The 18,437-nt window shown below is 34.3% G+C and overlaps 1 protein-coding gene across 1 annotated transcript in view; it reads left to right on the top strand.

The window, feature by feature from the left end:
* Positions 1–18,437, top strand: part of AGL (amylo-alpha-1, 6-glucosidase, 4-alpha-glucanotransferase) — an 81,379-nt gene that overhangs the window by 20,949 nt on the left and 41,993 nt on the right. Inside the window, exons 5-18 of the mRNA XM_012654835.1 lie at positions 2,001–2,124; positions 2,471–2,573; positions 2,660–2,757; positions 3,411–3,550; positions 4,942–5,129; positions 7,032–7,155; positions 7,794–7,957; positions 8,235–8,336; positions 8,451–8,606; positions 8,726–8,876; positions 11,183–11,307; positions 11,401–11,513; positions 11,631–11,765; positions 15,551–15,681. Of these exons, the coding sequence (XP_012510289.1) occupies positions 2,001–2,124; positions 2,471–2,573; positions 2,660–2,757; positions 3,411–3,550; positions 4,942–5,129; positions 7,032–7,155; positions 7,794–7,957; positions 8,235–8,336; positions 8,451–8,606; positions 8,726–8,876; positions 11,183–11,307; positions 11,401–11,513; positions 11,631–11,765; positions 15,551–15,681 (1,854 nt within the window). The remainder of the gene's footprint in view (positions 1–2,000; positions 2,125–2,470; positions 2,574–2,659; positions 2,758–3,410; positions 3,551–4,941; positions 5,130–7,031; positions 7,156–7,793; positions 7,958–8,234; positions 8,337–8,450; positions 8,607–8,725; positions 8,877–11,182; positions 11,308–11,400; positions 11,514–11,630; positions 11,766–15,550; positions 15,682–18,437) is intronic.

Here is an 18,437-nt window from a genome sequence, read left to right on the forward strand (position 1 = left end):
GGCACATGCCTGTAGTCCCAGCTACTTGGGAGGCTGAGGCAGAAGGATCGCTTGAGCCCAGGAGTTTGAGGTTGCTGTGAGCTAGGCTGACACCACGGTACTCTAGCCCAGGTGACAGAGTGAGACTGTGTCTCAAAAATAAATAAATAAATAAAAAATAAAATAAAATACTTGAAGTTATCTAAGTAGCCTTTTTGATAGGTTATTTCCTATTGTTTCATCATTCATTCATTTATATTCATTCATTGCATATTTATTGAACCACCTACTGTGTGCTAGACACCCTTCCAAGACATGAGGATTCAGTATTGAACATAACAAAGTCCTCGCCCTTGTGGAACTTATATTCTTGTAAGCAGTGCTGCAGAAAATATATCCTTGTACATGTTATGTTTACTTGCTCATGTGAGCAAATCTGTAGAATAAATTGTTTGACATGGAATTATTGGGTCAAAGGGTATACAAATTTCAACGATGTCAAAATGCTTTCACAACAAGTTATACCAACTTAACATTATCACTAACAGCCTCATCAACATTAGATACCATTAATCTTTATAATCTTTACCAGTCAGGCAAAACTTACCTTATTTTAATTTACGTTTCCTTGCTTATTAATGAAGTATCTTTTTACATGTTAATTAGCCATTTATATTTCTTCCATGAATTGCCGGTTAATCTTTTGTCCCCATTTTTCTATTGGGTTGTTTGTCTTTTTCATATTGATTTATTATTATTGATGATTCCTTATTATACTGGCCTTCAAATATATTCTCTTAGCATGCTGTTGATCTTTTCACTCCTGTTTCTGGTGCTGCTTTTTTTTTCAGTATAGTCAAATTTGTCAATCTTTTCTTTTATGGCTTCTGATTTCACATTATGCTTAGAAAAGACCTTCTATCAGCATTCTATTTTCTTCTAATAATCTTATTTATATTTTTACATCTAAACATTTAATATACCTGAAATTTATTTTTTATATTACTTAAAGAAGGCATTTAATTTTATTTTTATTCAAAAAATGATGTTGAATTGATAATCTATCCTTTTTCACTGAAGTATGACCATAATACTTTGTAGTATGTAGTCATATGCTAAATACACATTGGTCTGGTATCTGTGCTCTTCCAGTAATCTTTTATTCTACCAATACTAAAACCTATTTATTTGTTAATTTATGCTGATGGTATAGTTTTTTCTCTTTTTCAAACATCTCTTAGTTTTCATATATTTCCTCTTCCAGATGAACCTTAGAATCTGGATTTTAAGAATCTATTTCATTATTTTGTTTGTGTTTTTATAAAAAATCTCTTTAGAATAAGCCAAATATAAATTAATTAGTTAATATAAAATCAAGTTCAGTGGAGGCAATCCTGCACCAATGCAAAACAAGTTCCCAGAAAAGAATGAAAATTCCTCCCAAACCATTTACTTACTTTTAAATTTTTAAATTATTATCTAAGGAATATGGTTGTTGGTGAAAGGGGGAAAAAGTGTAAAAACAAACTTGTGTGCATCTTTCAGAGAATGCAAAGAAAGTCAGATTGTTAATGAGACTTACTTTAGAATAGGAAGCAATCGTTGAGGAAAGAGAACTCCTAAGGTTTGAATATTTGGTAGCAACTGAGAAGAAAATGTTTGTCACCAAAGTCCTTAATGTCCTTAAAATAAAGAATGGAATAAGAAAATGCTGACTGAGGCAGAAAAGTGGGGCTGGGGTTGAACTGATAGGAATCCGTGTGTATTTTCTTTTATGATGTTATTTTGTCTCTCTCTGTATTTTTCTCTCCTCCCACCTCCTCCCCTCTGCCCCACCCCATGTATGTGTATGCATTTGTGGTGATGTGCAGGTGGACGGGCAGGGAAGGTAGGAAGGATGCCTGTGAAATAAATATTTGTCTTATTTTCTATGAAAAAATTGTAGGCTAAAACTTTGAGGTAGTGACAGTTACAATCTCCTTGTGGATGTTTGCATTTAAGATATCTTTTCTTTCTTTCAGAGAATAGGAGGGTAACCAAGTCTGATCCAAACCAACATCTTAAGATTATTCAGGATCCTGAATACAGACGGCTTGGCTGTACTGTAGATATGAACATCGCACTAGCGACTTTCATACCACACGAGTATGTTATTTATTTTTTCTTGTGAAATAAAGAATAATATTACTTATAAACCTTTATGGCTAGTATGATTTTCTTACTACTTATTAAAACTCTTAATAGAAAATGAAATAAAATAATGCACCATAATTCTACTACTTCAACACATGACATTTTCCTACTTTTTCTGTGTGCCAGACCATGTTCCTATAAATGTATGTAAAAATTTTATAATTGGAAAACTTCTTTAGCCATAATTAAGATCCTGATAAATATATTTAAGGTGTCTTTGACCTTTGTTAGAAAATTTTGAAATGTAGAATTTGTAAAACCATTATATCATAAGTTTGTATTGCTCTACCTACTCTAGCAACGGACCAGCTGCAATTGAAGAATGCTGCAATTGGTTTCGTAAGAGAATTGAGGAATTAAATTCAGAGAAGCTTCGACTCGTGAACTATCATCAGGAACAGGTTTACCTATTTTGAACTGCTGTCTTTTTGAGTCTTAATGCTATTTTGTTGTTGATGATGATGTAACATAATTTAATGTTTTCCAGGCAGTTAATTGCCTTTTGGGAAATGTGTTTTATGAACGACTAGCTGGCCATGGTCCTAAACTAGGACCTGTCACTAGAAAACATCCTTTAGTTACCAGGTATTCCATTTTTGTTTTCTTCTCATTGATGGTTAATAATTGAAAACTATATTTAACTTTTCAAATTAACCTAAATGTTTTCTTTAATGTGTGACTTTAGTATATTTCTTAAATTGAGATAAAAGTTTTTACTTGGAAGTAGGCTTAATTAATTATGTTAAGCAAATCTTTAGTTAGAGAAACTACCATTAGCATGAAGCCATTTATAGTTTTTATTTACATTAATATTTCTGGAGGACTGTATACATAGTGATAAATTTAATGTCAATCAAATTGAGCAAGCATTTATTGAGCATGTTACTTTACAAGTAACATGTAGCATAGACTGGACAATTATACTATAGTAAAAGCCTTTACAAAGTATTAATAACATAAATAACTCAGTAATTTTCTTATAATTTTATGAAGTTTTAAGAATTATTTAAAATGTTAGTTGGATATGCTATAATGTTAACTCTCCATTCCTAAAATCCTCCTAGATTTACTCAAAAAGTCTACTGAAGATATTTGTTCTATATTGAAGCTTATTTCCTACAAATGGTGTCAAACTAATTTCATTTATTAAGGAGGAAGTTTAATTTTAATGTTGGTAAGTCAAATTGTCTCCAAGGTGTTTCTCTCTATGGATTTAATATTTAATTATATCTCCATAGGTATTTTACTTTCCCCTTTGAAGAACTGGCCTTCTCAACAGAAGAATCTATGATTCATCTTCCAAATAAAGCTTGTTTTCTGATGGCACATAATGGATGGGTAATGGGAGATGATCCTCTTAGAAACTTTGCTGAACCAGGTACATCATTTTTTAACTTTTCTATGGAAACAAAAGGAGTTTATAGCAAGCTCAAAATATAATGTTTTATTGATTTTTTTTCCCCACTAGTCTAGTGGTTTTTAAACTGCTTCATCATAGAGCTACCAGAAGTACATGCGGTCTGAGAGGAGAAAGAGAGTTGACAAAAGGATGGGGCTCATTTTTCCTCTTCTTTGCCGTATTTCCTACCTCTTATCTTCTCAAACAGAATAGCTTTTATGTATTTGTTTTATATATTGTGGGTCTGTGTAGCTTTTATTTGGGCAAAATATTATTCTATTGCTTTTTTAAAAAGTTTGAAATCACAGCTATTACAATTATATTGCCATAGAGATATTTTCACTTATTGGCCAGAGGTATTAAGATATTTGAGTGGCAATTAAACTAGAAAGTAATTGTTTTTAGTTTCCCTCACTTACTCTTAGTGTCTTGTTTTTCTTTTCTTTTTTTTTTTTTCAGACAGAGTCTCACTCTGTTGCCCAGGCTAGAGTGCCGTGGCGTCAGCTTAGCTCACAGCAACCTCAAACTCCTGGGCTCAAGCGATCCTCCTGCCTCAGCCTCCCGAGTAGCTGGGACTACAGGCACATGCCACCATGCCCGGCTAATTTTTTCTATATAGATTTTTAGTTGTCCAAGTAATTTCTTTCATATTTTTAGTAGAGACCGGGTCTCACTCTTGCTCAGGCTGGTCTCGAACTCCTGAGCTCAAATGATCCACCCGCCCCAGCCTCCCAGAGTGCTAGGATTACAGGCGTGAGCCACCGCGCCCGGCCAGTGTCTTGTTTTTCTAAAGCTATTTCACTGCCAGGAAGAATTTTGCAGGGGGCCCACTGATATATTTTTTAACATTTCAGAATGAGAAGTCTATTTTAGTGACATTAAAGTTAATTCAGAAATCTTATGCTCTTTATTTTCATAATATAATTTTGGGTTTAAGTATCTCTGTTCTCTTTTTTCTAGCCATTCTAAATGAAAAAAGCCATTCTGCTGTATGCCCTGGATTTAATGTAACCTATTGCCAAAAATGGGTAGAAATGTAGAGATGAAGCTTTAAATGTTTTTGGTAGAACTATAGCTTTAAAAGGCCTTTGATATTACTATTTCTTTTTTTTCCTTAAGAAGCAACTTGGATTTTTGAAATTATTCACACATTTTTAGAAGAGACTCTAAACTAGAATTTTTACAAAATAGGTGTGAGAAATAATACTAATTTTTAAAACTTTGTCCCATATCATTTTAGATATAATTTTAACCAGTATATCGTTCGTGGAATAAATGATAAAAGCAACTTAAAAACAATAGTATTTCCTTGAAGGAATTGTTTTCATTTTATTTCTTGAACCATTGAAAGCAATCTCCTTTCTTAACAGGTTCAGAGGTTTATTTAAGGAGAGAACTTATTTGCTGGGGAGACAGTGTTAAATTACGCTATGGGAATAAACCAGAGGACTGTCCTTATCTCTGGGCACACATGAGAAAATATACTGAACTAACTGTGACATATTTCCAAGGAGTACGTCTTGATAACTGCCACTCAACACCTCTTCATGTCGCTGAGGTACAGAAAAACAGTTCATCTACATTAAGAAAAGGCTTCAGTATTCTTTCCTAGCTTTCCCTAAGTAGGTTATGCAGATACATGTTTCCTTTTCTAGTTGGATGCCAGTATTGATTTGGTAGTAATATTTAATGTTTGTATAATTTGTATAATTTTAACAATCTTTTGATGCAGTTATTATTGGAATACTGGGCTATAAACTATTTAACAAGTTAATTTTTTACTTTAATTTAGGGAAGTTGATCATATTGTCTTTGATAATATATAGCACAACCATATTGCCTACTGATAATATATAAAATATTAATTTGTCTAATTTTCAGGTTGCTTTCAATATATATTCGTAGCAACTGTGAAATTGAATAGCTTATTACACATTATAGTGTTCTTTTTTTTTTTTTTTTTTTTTAGACAGAGTCTTGCTCTGTCTCCTGGGCTAGAGTGCAGTGGCATTGTCATAGCTCACTGCAACCTCAAACTCCTGTGCCTCAGCCTCCTGAATAGCTGAGACTACAGGCACATGCCACCATGCCTGGCTAATTTTTCTATTTTTTGTAGTGATGGGGTCTCACTTCTGCTCAGGCTGGTCTCAAACTCCTGGCCTCAAGCAATCCTCACGCTTCAACCTCCCAGAATGTTAGGATTACAGGCGTGAGCCACTGCACTGGCCTATAGTAATTATTTAAACACTAACATTATAGCATACTGAAGCCAGTTTTAGCCTCACCGATTCAATTTTTATTAATTATTTATAAAAATATAAGTGTACACATAAATGTTGTCTTCCTTTTTGGGCTTTTTATAGTAACTTTTGAACAATGCCAATACTTATAGTATCCTCTACCTAATAAAACTTTGTAAATAAGCATAATTGTCATCCAACTTCCCAGTGAAAAGTGTCACTTAGGTGTTCTTTGGAAATATGTGCTTATCTGAAAAATTTCTACTTTTATAATATTAAAGCAGTATTATAATGTATATATTTCAGGTCCTGTGATGAAAAATTGATTTGATTTGAAGGGATTTAATGAACATTAGTTAAGCTGGTAAAACACTGTTTAGCTCCAAAAGATGGCAGGATTTATTTTTATCGTGCCTTTAGCAACAGCAAAGGAAATATGTACTTGTAAGATTGTTATAACATTATGGCAAAAAAGAATGTTAAAACTTAATTTGCTTAATTTTAAAATTACAAAATTTTTCAGGATTCTACTTGTTAGCTAGTTGAATTTCAAGTATTTTATTAATCTTTGTGTGAATCTTATGTTAACAAAAATTTGGAACCAACCTGATTTCTGATTATAAGCCTGTATTTTCTGTTTATCAGCTAGATAAGTAGCACCAGTGTTAAATTATACCAGTGAAAATTGCAAGGTATAAGAGTTTAAGAGTTTATTATCATCTGTGGGAAAAGCTGGCTTCAGTCTGGCCAGACTTAATCGTTGCAATAGCTAAATAATTCACCAGCAGAGAATTTATCAATAATGACTTAGTCAACCCCCTGGAAATTAACAGTCTGATTAGAGGTATTAAAAACAAATAAACAAAAAACAAGAGGAAAGCCTGACAGAATTGCAGTGTTATGGTTTACATTTTTTAATATGACACTAAACATTCTTCTTCTTTTTCCCTTGTGTCTCTATGTCTTTGTAAAATCTAATCTTCGTTTTTAACTGTTTTAATTGTTTTTATTCTCTTTACAAATTCTCTTGTTTCCTATGTGTATTACTGTGTTTGATGTTTTCTTACATATGCATAATGAAATATATTTGGAAATTCTTGAATTTCCATTTTGTCTGGCTACGTATTTTCCTGTGTCAAAACCATGCCAGTTTTGTCTCCTTCCTTTTCCCCTATCTTGCTTTTCTCTTTCTGTTACATTTATATCTGTGCTTTTTGCAGTACATGTTGGATGCTGCTAGGAAATTGCAACCCAATTTATACGTAGTAGCTGAACTGTTCACAGGAAGCGAAGATCTGGACAATATCTTTGTTACTAGACTGGGCATTAGTTCCTTAATAAGAGGTAGGCTTGTTGGAATGTATTTCCCATCTAAAACTTTAGCTTTTGCTTAGATAGATTAAAAGGCATTTTGTAGCTTTATATGCAATGCTTCATAATTTTTTTTTATTTTTGCCGTCCGCGCTGACCCCGAGCCCAATGCTTAACAATTTTTAACACAGTTAGCGTTCCCTAAAATAGTCTATATGAAGTTTTCTAATATAATGCTATCTATTTTTATCAGTAAAAATTTCTACTTTTGTGTAAGATATACCTCATTTCAAATTGAAAGATCAGTGGTATGAACTGATGACTCACAAATAAAACCATTTTTTTAATTGTTGAAAATATACAAATCTGTTTTTCATCTCCTACCTGGATATATGATGTACTCTTTAAATTTTTTTTGATGGATTCTTTATAGCTTACATCCTAATAAACAACATATGTTCCCTTTTCGTTACATGAGCCATTTCTCCAGTTAAGTTATAGGAAGACTTTTTTGTCACTTTCACTAATGGATATTTGTTTAAATGCTTAAAGCAATTTTATTTTTGATAACATTGATGTGGTCTTTATTGTGAAAATCAGTCATAATAAGAAATCCAGCCTCTTCTTGGACATAAATAACGAGATTGTTAAAATATTCTGTAATGCTCTAGAGGCTATGAGTGCCTGTAACAGTCATGAAGAGGGCAGATTAGTTTACCGGTATGGTGGAGAACCTGTTGGATCCTTCGTACAGCCCTGTTTGAGGCCTTTAATGCCAGCTATCGCACACGCCCTGTTTATGGATATTACCCATGACAATGAGTGTCCTATTGTGGTAAGCATCTAATCATCTTCATGTATGTACTTATTTTGCTAAATGTTTTGATATTTAGCTCTCTGATAATTAGTGGCAATAATATCCGTATACTTCAAAATAATGTCTTAGATTTTTAAGTGATTGTAGCACATAGTTTTTACAATGTTTTGTTTAAAAACAAATTAATGTATCTTATAAACTATATTTGTGTAATTATCTTTTTACTTCATTATGCTGTAGAATGGCACTTTGCATGTGAAACAAAGTAAACTTTTGCTTTGTTGTTGCTTTCTAGCACAGATCAGCATACGATGCTCTTCCAAGTTCAACAATTGTTTCTATGGCATGTTGTGCTAGTGGAAGTACGAGAGGCTATGATGAATTAGTACCTCATCAGGTTTGTTTACATATTGTTTTTTAAAATCTACATGGCTAACAACTTTGAGCACTTTTATCAAAAGCTCTCATTGTAGTTAAAATGTATACATGGCTAAATTTTACTTTTGTTCAGATTTCAGTGGTTTCTGAAGAACGATTTTACACTAAGTGGAATCCTGGAGCATTGCCATCAAATACAGGTGAAGTTAATTTCCAGAGTGGAATTATTGCAGCCAGGTGTGCTATCAATAAACTTCATCAGGAGCTTGGAGCCAAGGGTTTTATTCAGGCAAGAAAACTAAATTTCATAAATTTATTTCTTAAGGTTCAATTTCAGAATAAATCTTTCCAATCTGAGCACCAGTTTCTAGTCTGAGCCCTAACCTAGTTACTCTTTCTATTTCTCAGGTATATGTGGATCAAGTTGATGAAGACATAGTGGCAGTAACAAGGCACTCACCTAGTATCCATCAGTCTGTTGTTGCTGTATCTAGAACTGCTTTCAGAAATCCTAAGACTTCATTTTACAGCAAGGAAGTGCCTCAAATGTGTATCCCTGGTAAAGCAATCTAAAAATTATCATTATAGTATATCATTATATTAAATTATATTATTAATATAATGTTATATTAAATCATGGTTATATGTCGTATATGTTATAACACAGTACAAGTGTAGACATAGTTGAAAAAAAAGAATTAGAAATTTTTGGTAACTTATATTTTTATTGCAAGGAACAAAACCTGGACAGAAATACTCCCAAATGTTAACATTTTTCGAGTTGTGAAATATTTTTGTTTATATCTTAATACATTTCCTAGTTTGTATAAGATTAATATGTATTTCTCTTATACTCAGGACAATATATGTATATTTATTTGTATATACATATATGCATATGCGTATGTGTGTAAGTGTGTATTTGTGTATGTGTATGCATACATATAAATTAAGATGGAAAATATTCTAACCATGTGTTTAAGACTTTTCATAATCCATCCTCATCTACCAGCCTAGTCCTATGTCACTCCACTATTTCAGCAAAATAGATATTTTCGCTGCTTCCCAAGTAGTCTTACTTCCATCTGTATATGAATTGTTTACATCTTTCAAGAACTAAGTTTCACCTGCTTTGAGAAGCCTTCTATAAGTACTCAGTGATCTCTCTCTCTCTTTTGAATATATAGCAATTATAGTCTATGTCATGCGTTTAACAATTACAAAATACATGCCTGAACTATATCCATATTATTGCTTGATTTTTTTCTAGATATATGTGTATTTTATTTCCTTACTATTATATATAACATATATATTATAGCATAGCATTGTGCTCGTGCATGCAGCAACTGTCCAAGTTTGTTGATTGATTGAGTGAATGAAGATTACAATATTGGCTGGGCACAGTGGCTCATGCCTGTAATCTTAACACTGGGAGGCTGAGGCGGGAGGATCACCAGAGGTCAGGAGTTTGAGACCAGCCGGAACAAGAGCAAGATCCCGTCTCTAAAAAAAATTTAAAAATTAGCAGGATGTGGTGGCATGTGCCTGTAGTCCCGGCTACTCGGACAGGCTGAGACAGGACGCTCACTTGAGCCCAGGTGTTGGAGGTTGCAGTGAACTATGATGATGCCACTGCACTGTAGCCTGGGTGACAGAGTGAGACTCTGTCTCAAAAAAAAAAAAAAAAGGTTACAATATTATCTCAGATTTTGTTTTGGTCATTGATCATTCTTAAAACATTTCCATTTGTCAATCCACAAAATTCTGATTTTCATTATGTTAAATGTCTCATATTTTGTTATGTTAGCATTCCATTTTTAATATTCTTTAGTATGTTTAGTGTTCTTTATTTCATTTTTGACTATACACTTAAGAATATTTTATTTTCAACAATCTTCTTAGTGTATATTTTAAGAAGTAGAATTTCTGGATCAAAAGGTACTATTACTTATTTCCAGATTATTAGCTTAAAGCTTAAGTTATTTAAATAGCAAAGTTCAAATTTTATATATCTTTTGACCCAGCAAATCTACTACTAGGTATATATCTGAAAAAATTCTCATACATTTCCATTTGAAGTTATGCATAAGACTATTTATTGCAATATTATTTATAATAGAAAAAAATTAGAGACAACTTTAATAAAATGAATGCATTTGGGTATATTCATACAGTAGAATATTATTTGGCATTTGAAATAAATGTGCTAGAGTTAATGTAACAATGTGAATGAATCTAAAAAATACAGTGTTGACTAGTAGAAAGCAAGTTGCAGAAAAATATGTATAACTTGAATTCATTTTAATTCAACTTGGAAATGTGGAAAATAATATATGCTGTTTAAGAATATAATATGTGTATGTAATAAAATGTCAGGAGTAATGAACACTAAGTTGTAAGTAGCAGCACCTCTCAAGGAGAAGAGAGGGTACTCAGGGTCTCCACTTGTATTTTTAAATTTTTCTTAAGTGAGGTAGCAGGCCCTGTGTTTTTAAAAAATTTTTCTTTTTATATTTCTGAAATAGTCTAGTCTTTTAAAAATGCAAGCCTTTCAAACAATTTACTTGTCTCTGCTCAAAATTAGGAAGGTTATAGATCGTTCCCCAGAGCTAAGCCATTATTAGTTGTTAAGATCTCTTTTCAAATAACGCTTTGTCAATTAAGTTGTTGTTTTTTCCTAAGAAGTTTATATGAAAAATACATGTTGGATAGAATCATCTACTTTCAGACTGTTTTGGGGTGTTTTTAATTAATTGATATTTTATTTTCAACTCTAAGTTAAATGATTTGAAACCACATTAGCAATTCCTAATTTCAGATGGTTCTATATGAAATTCTGTTAGAATTTTTATATATTCCTAGGCAAAATTGAAGAAGTAGTTCTTGAAGCTAGAACTATTGAGAGAACAACAAATCCTTATAGGAAGGATGAGAATTCAATCAATGGAATGCCAAATATCACAGTAGAAATTAGAGAACATATTCAGGTATTTGGGACTCTCAGCTTACTACTATGTTTAATATTTTAAGGACATAAGAATTATTTGTTGAATTGATTTTTTAATTTAATTTTTTTCAAGCTTAATGAAAGTAAAATTGTTAAACAAGCTGGAGTTACCACAAAAGGGCCCAATGAATATGTTCAAGAAATAGAATTTGAAAACTTGTCTCCAGGAAGTGTTATTATATTCAGGTATGTTAATTAGAGTTGAAACTATTGACTTTATGTATATTTAAAATAGTTTGCATATCCTGTTAACTTTGAATAAATTACTCCTAAAAATTAATCATTTTTAATTAATGTTTTCAGAGTTAGTCTTGATCCACATGCGCAAGTTGCGGTTGGAATTCTTCGAAATCATCTGACACAGTTCAGTCCTCACTTTAAATCTGGGAGCCTTGCTGTTGACAACTCAGATCCTATATTAAAAATTCCTTTTGCTTCGTAAGTATGCCTTATTTTATAGCGATTTGCCACTTTAATAACTGGTAAGTTACTATTAGACTGATTTAAGCAGTTTTAAGGGTGCTCTATATCCTTGTTTCTGAAAACATAGTCCAAGACACCAGCAGTGTCAGCATCACCTATTGTTAACATTTTACCCTATTGCTTTGTCATTTGTGTGTGTGCTCGGATGTGCACTCTGCTGTGCGTGTGCAGTCTTTCTTACAGATATGGATATATGAATGCCTACATACACACACACACACGACTTCTCTGAACTCTTTGAGGCTAAGTTGCATACATCATACCTTTTTCCATATCATTTTTTTAAATTATTAACATATTCTACTATATGGCTATACCATAATTTATTTAATCAATCTCCATTTTTTGAACATTCATCTTTGCATAAATCTTTAATTATTCCCTTACTAGGTGGTACTACATAGTACCAAAGAGTGTGGGTTTTAAAGTTTAGACATGGGTTTAACTTCATCCTCACCACAGTCAGTATGATCTTTGACAAGTTATTTAGAACTTCCTTCATCTCAATTTTACATCTGGAAAATGGGCCTTACAATAGTAACTACCTCTTAGGTTTTGTATGGATTAAATAGGATAACACATATAAATCACTTAACACAATACCTGGCACATAGTAAGTGCTGGATATATGTTTGCTATCATTAGTACTAGGAAAAATTTCCAGAAGCGGAATTTTTTGGTTAGACTACATCCATATGTTTGAGGCTTTTAGTACATACTGATTCCCTCCAGAGAAATTATATTAATTGATACTTTCAGCTCCATATAAGAATTTCTACCTTACCAATACTGAGTCTATGTTATTATGTAATGTAGTATCTAAGAGCATGGAGTATGGAACCAGACTACCTGGGTGTTCTGGAAAAACTCAAACTGGTTTTTCTTCCTCTGCTCTCAAACCATGACAATCAATACCGAAGAACGTTTCTGTTACATGATTTTTCCATACACATCACACAACAGATACCAGCTGGGTGTCCTCTAATTCAGTTCCAACCCTGTGTACCTGGAGATAGCATCAGATCCTACAGAGGGAGGGCTCAGTCCCCATAGCTGCCCCCACGTCAGATACCAGTCACAAGTCTGGGCCTCTGGAACTTCTGACTGACCTGCTTCAAGTTGCCATTCCACGACCCCCTGTTTGGGTTCAGTTAATTTGTTGGAGCAGCTGACAGAACTCAGGGAAAGACATTTACCGGTTTATTTTAAAGCAGCAGTCCCCAGCTTTTTTGACACCAGGAAAGACAATTTTTCCGTGGATCGGGAATGGAGGTGGGGACGTCGTGGCAGCTGGGTGTGGCGTGGAGCTCAGGTGGTGATGCGCTGCCGGTGTCCTGACAGGCCACAGCCCAGTGATGGGCCAGGGCCCGGGGTTTGGGGACCACCGTTTTAAAGGATATTACAAAGGATGCAGATGAAGCTATGCGTAGGATGAGGTATGAGGAAAAGGGCATGGAGCTTCCACACCCTCCCTGGGTGCGCCATCCTCTGGGAACCTCCATGTGTTCAGCTATCCAGAAGCTCTCTGAACCCTGTCCTTTTGGGTTTTTATGGAGATTTCATTACATAGGCATGATTGACAACCGTGCAGAAACGTGATTGGATAAAAAGCGCAAGATCTAACCCAGGAAGGCCTGTCTGTTTAGATTCTTCCTGGCCTCTCTATGCAGCATTCCTTGCTGAGAGAGGGTACTCCTACCCCAAGAGGGTATGGGCAGGACCAGCTCTGGAATGAGGGACTTTTGACCCACAATTAGATTAGAGTCTTGCCTTGGACAGTGAAAGGAGGACAACAGAAGGTCAGAGGGAGAGATTCAGTTTCTGAGGCCTGCTCCTGAGGCCTAAAATGCCCCAACATTATAACAAGAACTATTGGAATTATGAGCCAGGAACCATAGACAAAAACCAATATATATATATAAATATCATAATATCACCCTGGGTTTGAATTCAGTATCAGGCTCTTGTTAGCTATAAGAAGTAAGACCTTGGGCAAGCTATAATAGATGAAATCATAGTACCTCTCATACAGAGTTGTGAGGATTACTTAAGTAAAACACTTAGAACAGTGTTTGGTATTTAGTGATTGATAAGTGTTAACTATTAATAATCAAATGGGTAAATATAAAATATTTGAAAATATTATCACATTTATTAGTTAAGCTAAAATTTTTTTCATTGGCCATTTGTATTTATTTGTTGTATCATTTTCTGTATTGGCCCATTTTTCTATTGTGTTCAATTTTTTTGTTGTTTATAAGACCTTTTATTGTTAAGGATATTAACTCTTAATGCAAACTATTCTTAGTAAGTAGTTTCATTCTAAAAAAAAAAATCTGTGATGGAGCAGCTTTGTGTTTCTATGGAATGCTTATAAAATGCACATTCCTCCTCAGACCTCAGATTATCTTGGGGCAAGGCCAAGAAATCTGCAGTTTAATAAGCTCCCCAGATAATTTTTATACAAGGAGTCCATTGGCCACGTGTTGAAAAATATTGACCTAGAATTGCATTGGTACTGAGGCTGCTGATTGGTCTAACTCAGGCTTGACTCAAACTACTAGAGTATAGCTGTAAGGAGCAAGGCTGAGGTGGTGGAAACAAAGCACAGCTGACAACAATTTCCAGGCTGAGCTGGAACTAAGAGAGAAAGAAGGAAATACAAGAGGATATGTGTTCACATAAAATGGCAATTGTATAAAATGAAATGTCCTGAGCAACTAGAAGCACAAGAAAATACAGTTTCAGTTCTGTTCAGGTGTGGTCAGTTATACAATCTCATTTCTAACTGAACAAAGGGAAATCAACATGGTTGTTACTTCCCTCTGACAATTATCAAGAAGCATTTTTATCTGAGAAAATCCTGGTTTCTTATTCAAGAAAACTGAGGGGCATTTCAACCTTAGAAGGAGAGAGAAGGAACCTTAGAAGAGGAGAGAAGGGACTGGGAGGGAAATACAAAGGCAGAGACCATATGATTTCTTAGGTAGTTAACTTTGACTTTTGATTATCCCTTTACTGGTCCTTTGATAAGTATTTTGAGTTTAAGAGAACTAGCATAAAAAGTTCTTGATGTCTTACTTTGGAGAATACAAAGGAGGGAAAAAACTAAGTCTGAAACAGAAAGTTTTTCTATAATATAAGATAATTAGGTACAGCAACCAAAAGATTTTTCCAGTGTACTTCTAATCAATAAAATTTGGCACTTGTCTAGGCGTGGTGGCTCATGCCTGTAATCCCAGCACTTTGGGAGGCCAAAGCAGGAGGAATGCTTGAGGCCAGGAATTCAAAACCAGCCTGGACAACATAGTGAAACCCTATCTCTACAAAAAATTTTTAAAAAGCAGCCAGGCCTGATGGTGCACACTTGTAATCACAGTTACTCAGGAGGCTGAGGCAGGGGGATCACTTGAGCCCAGGAGTTCAAGGCTGTAGTAAGCTATAATTGTGCCACTGCACTGCAGCCTGGCTCTAAAAAAAAATTGAAATAAAAAAATAAAATTTGACACTTGATTAATTCCTTGGTTTGGAGTAATACTACTTCTAATTGAATTTTTGGCATGTTTTTCTCACTAATTATTATTTATAATGTATGTCATATATGTGTATTTGAATGCTGAGTTCCTAAAACATTGCTAGGACATTTTATAATCATAATTCAGATTTTCTTCTTTTGTTTCTATTGATAACAAGTGAAATTTCAGTATATTTAACCAGTTATCTTTATTTCCAATTCTTAGTATTGCCTCCAAATTAACTTTGGGTGAGCTAAATCAGATACTTTACCGATGTGAATCAGAAGAACAGGAAGATGGTGGAGGATGCTACACCATACCAAATTGGTCGTCCCTTAAATATGCAGGTCTTCAAGGTAAGCAAGTAGAAGGATCACTAAGCTTTGTGTTTTTCTTTTAGGGTCATCTGATATCTTCTTTATAGAAGTAACAGTATGGGCTCAGAGTGTGACAGCTTGGGTTTAAATTATAGCTCTGCCTCCTCCTATTCATTGATTGACCTTTGGCAAGTAACATAACCTCTTTGTACCTCAATTTCTGCCTCTATAACATGTGAATAGTATTAATAATACTAGTATACTATAATAGTATTATTAGCCTAATTTCGTGACGATTAAATGTGAGGCTTTTGTGAGGATTAAATGGGACCATTCATGTAAAACACTAAAAACAGCATGTGGCACAAAGTAATCAGTGTTACCTGAAAGTACTAGTTCTGTGTCATCCATTAAGATCATTTATAGCTCTTTATGTATACTTTGACCTTAATGTTTCTTGATCTGGTTTATTATATATAAAACAAGAAACAGAATATGTGTGTTTGGGCCCCAAATGGGACTAGGTTGTAAATATAATACTCTCATCTTTTTTTTTTTTTCATCTAATTGGAAAATTTTTTGCTGCATATTTGTTTTATCCTATAAAGAGAATTTGTAAAATATTATGTAGTTAGAGTAGTTGTAACATGAGTTAAAGGAACTAAATATTTAACCATCCATTTAGTCCCTCTAGTTGGTACTGTTTTCCTAAATATTTATCTAAGAAATTTGCTTTATCACACCTGCCTTCCTGGTTCATATAGTTTTCCACTTATCATACCTCTTTTTTTAACTCCTTTTTTTTTTGTTCATCTAGTTCATCTTTAAGGGCCAATTTAATTCTTAAATATTCCATAAAACCTCTCTTAACTATTTCTTTTTACAGTAATTTCTTTGTCCTCCAGACACCCATTCTGTTTTTTTCTACACCTCTTACTTGACCCTTGAAATAAATCACCTTATTTTGGTAATTAGTATAATGTTTTTTGCGATTCTTTATCAGTGCAGTTAAGAAACAGGCTTTAAAACCAGACTCCCTAGGTTATACTACTAACTGTATAACTTTGGAGTAGTTAAACTCTCCATAGCTCAGTTTCCTCATCTGTAAAATGGAGATGATAATAATAGTCCTACCACAAGGGATTATGGTTAGGATTAAACAAGTTAACACATGTGAAGCATTTAGCACCTAGTTCATCCTAAGGACTTGGAAATTATTAGCTTTAAAACTCCACTTAGGGATGGAGGGGGGTAAACTCACAACTAAAGGACACGGGGAGCGTTGTAGAAGGGAAGGGCATGCCTCTAACCCTCACTTGGGTGAGGCAAAGACATAAAATGTAACCAAAATGTTTGTACCCTCATAATACCCTGAAAAAAAAAAAAAAAAAAAGACTCCAAGTAGATTGTACCTTGAAAAAAGAAGAATGTAAGTTTTATCTTTTTTGTGGTTCTTGTTTTTTAGCTTTTTAGCTTTTATACCTCCCACAACACTAAGCACATAAGAAGCTCTCATAAATTTTTTTGAGACTTTTTTTGTGCTTAGGGCTTTTTTTTTTTTTTTTTTTTTTTGGAGATAGAGTCTCACTCTGTTGCCCAGGCTATAGTGCCATGACGTCAGCCTAGCTCACAGCAACCTCAAACTCCGGGGCTCAAGTGATCCTCCTGCCTCAGCCTCCCAAGTAGCTGGGACTACAGGCATGCGCCACCATGCCTGGCTAATTTTTTCTATTTTTAGTTCAGACGGGGTCTCACTCTTGCTCAGGCTGGTCTTAAACTCCTGACTCAAGTGATCCTTCCACCTCAGCCTCCCAGAGTGCTAGGATTACAGGCGTGAGCCACTGTGCCCGGCCAAAAACACTCTCTTTTTTTTTTTTTTTGAGACAGAGTCTCACTCTTTTGCCCAGGCTAGAGTGAGTGCCGTGGCATCAGCCTAGCTCACAGCAACCTCACACTCCTGGGCTCGAGCGATCTTTCTGCAAAGCCTCCCGAGTAGCTGGGACTACAGGCATGCACCACCATGCCCGGCTAATTTTTTCTATATATTTTTAGTTGTCCGATTAATTTCTTTCTATTTTTAGTAGAGACGGGGGTCTCACTCTTGCTCAGGCTGGTCTCGAACTCCTGAGCTCAAACAATCCGCCCGCCTCGGCCTCCCAGAGAGCTAGGATTACAGGCGTGAGCCACCGCGCCCGGCCAACACTCTCATTTTTAACACAAAATGTTTTGTGCTGTGAGTGATGAAGAAGTGTACATATTCCAGTTTTAAGCAATTATCTATTCCATTTTCACTCTGAACTGTTGAACTCCTACTTGACTGAAAAGACCATACTTTTGTGAACTCCTCTTTTAGCCTGTCTTCTTAAAGTCAAGTCTAGTTCTTTACTGTTTCTGTTTATCCTCCTAATGAAATGATTCTGCCCATTCTTTTTACGTGATTTTTTACTTTATACCAATCCCTTTTCCCTCTGATAGTTTAATATTTTTAATAGCCCACAGAATATTTCCTGCAGGCTGTTAGTAGCAGCCTCAGATTAAATCAAACTTAACCACTTCATTGACCTTTCTCTCCTCTAAACAAAATGTACTTCCCTACTTCTTATAATAATGTATATTTAGTTGTGTTGGATTCTAGGAATCAATTTTTGGATCTTCCCCTTTCATCCTCATATTCAATCAGTAATTATGATTTATGGATTCTTTTCTCTGTTTTCTTTGGTATATCATATCCTTTTTATTTCTACAGTTATCATCCTATTCTAGGACTAAGTCCTGTCTACAAAATAAACTAACCG

The sequence above is a fragment of the Propithecus coquereli genome, unplaced genomic scaffold (assembly GCF_000956105.1).
Source record: "Propithecus coquereli isolate 6110/MARCELLA unplaced genomic scaffold, Pcoq_1.0 Scaffold45, whole genome shotgun sequence".
NCBI classification, from domain to species: domain Eukaryota; kingdom Metazoa; phylum Chordata; class Mammalia; order Primates; family Indriidae; genus Propithecus; species Propithecus coquereli.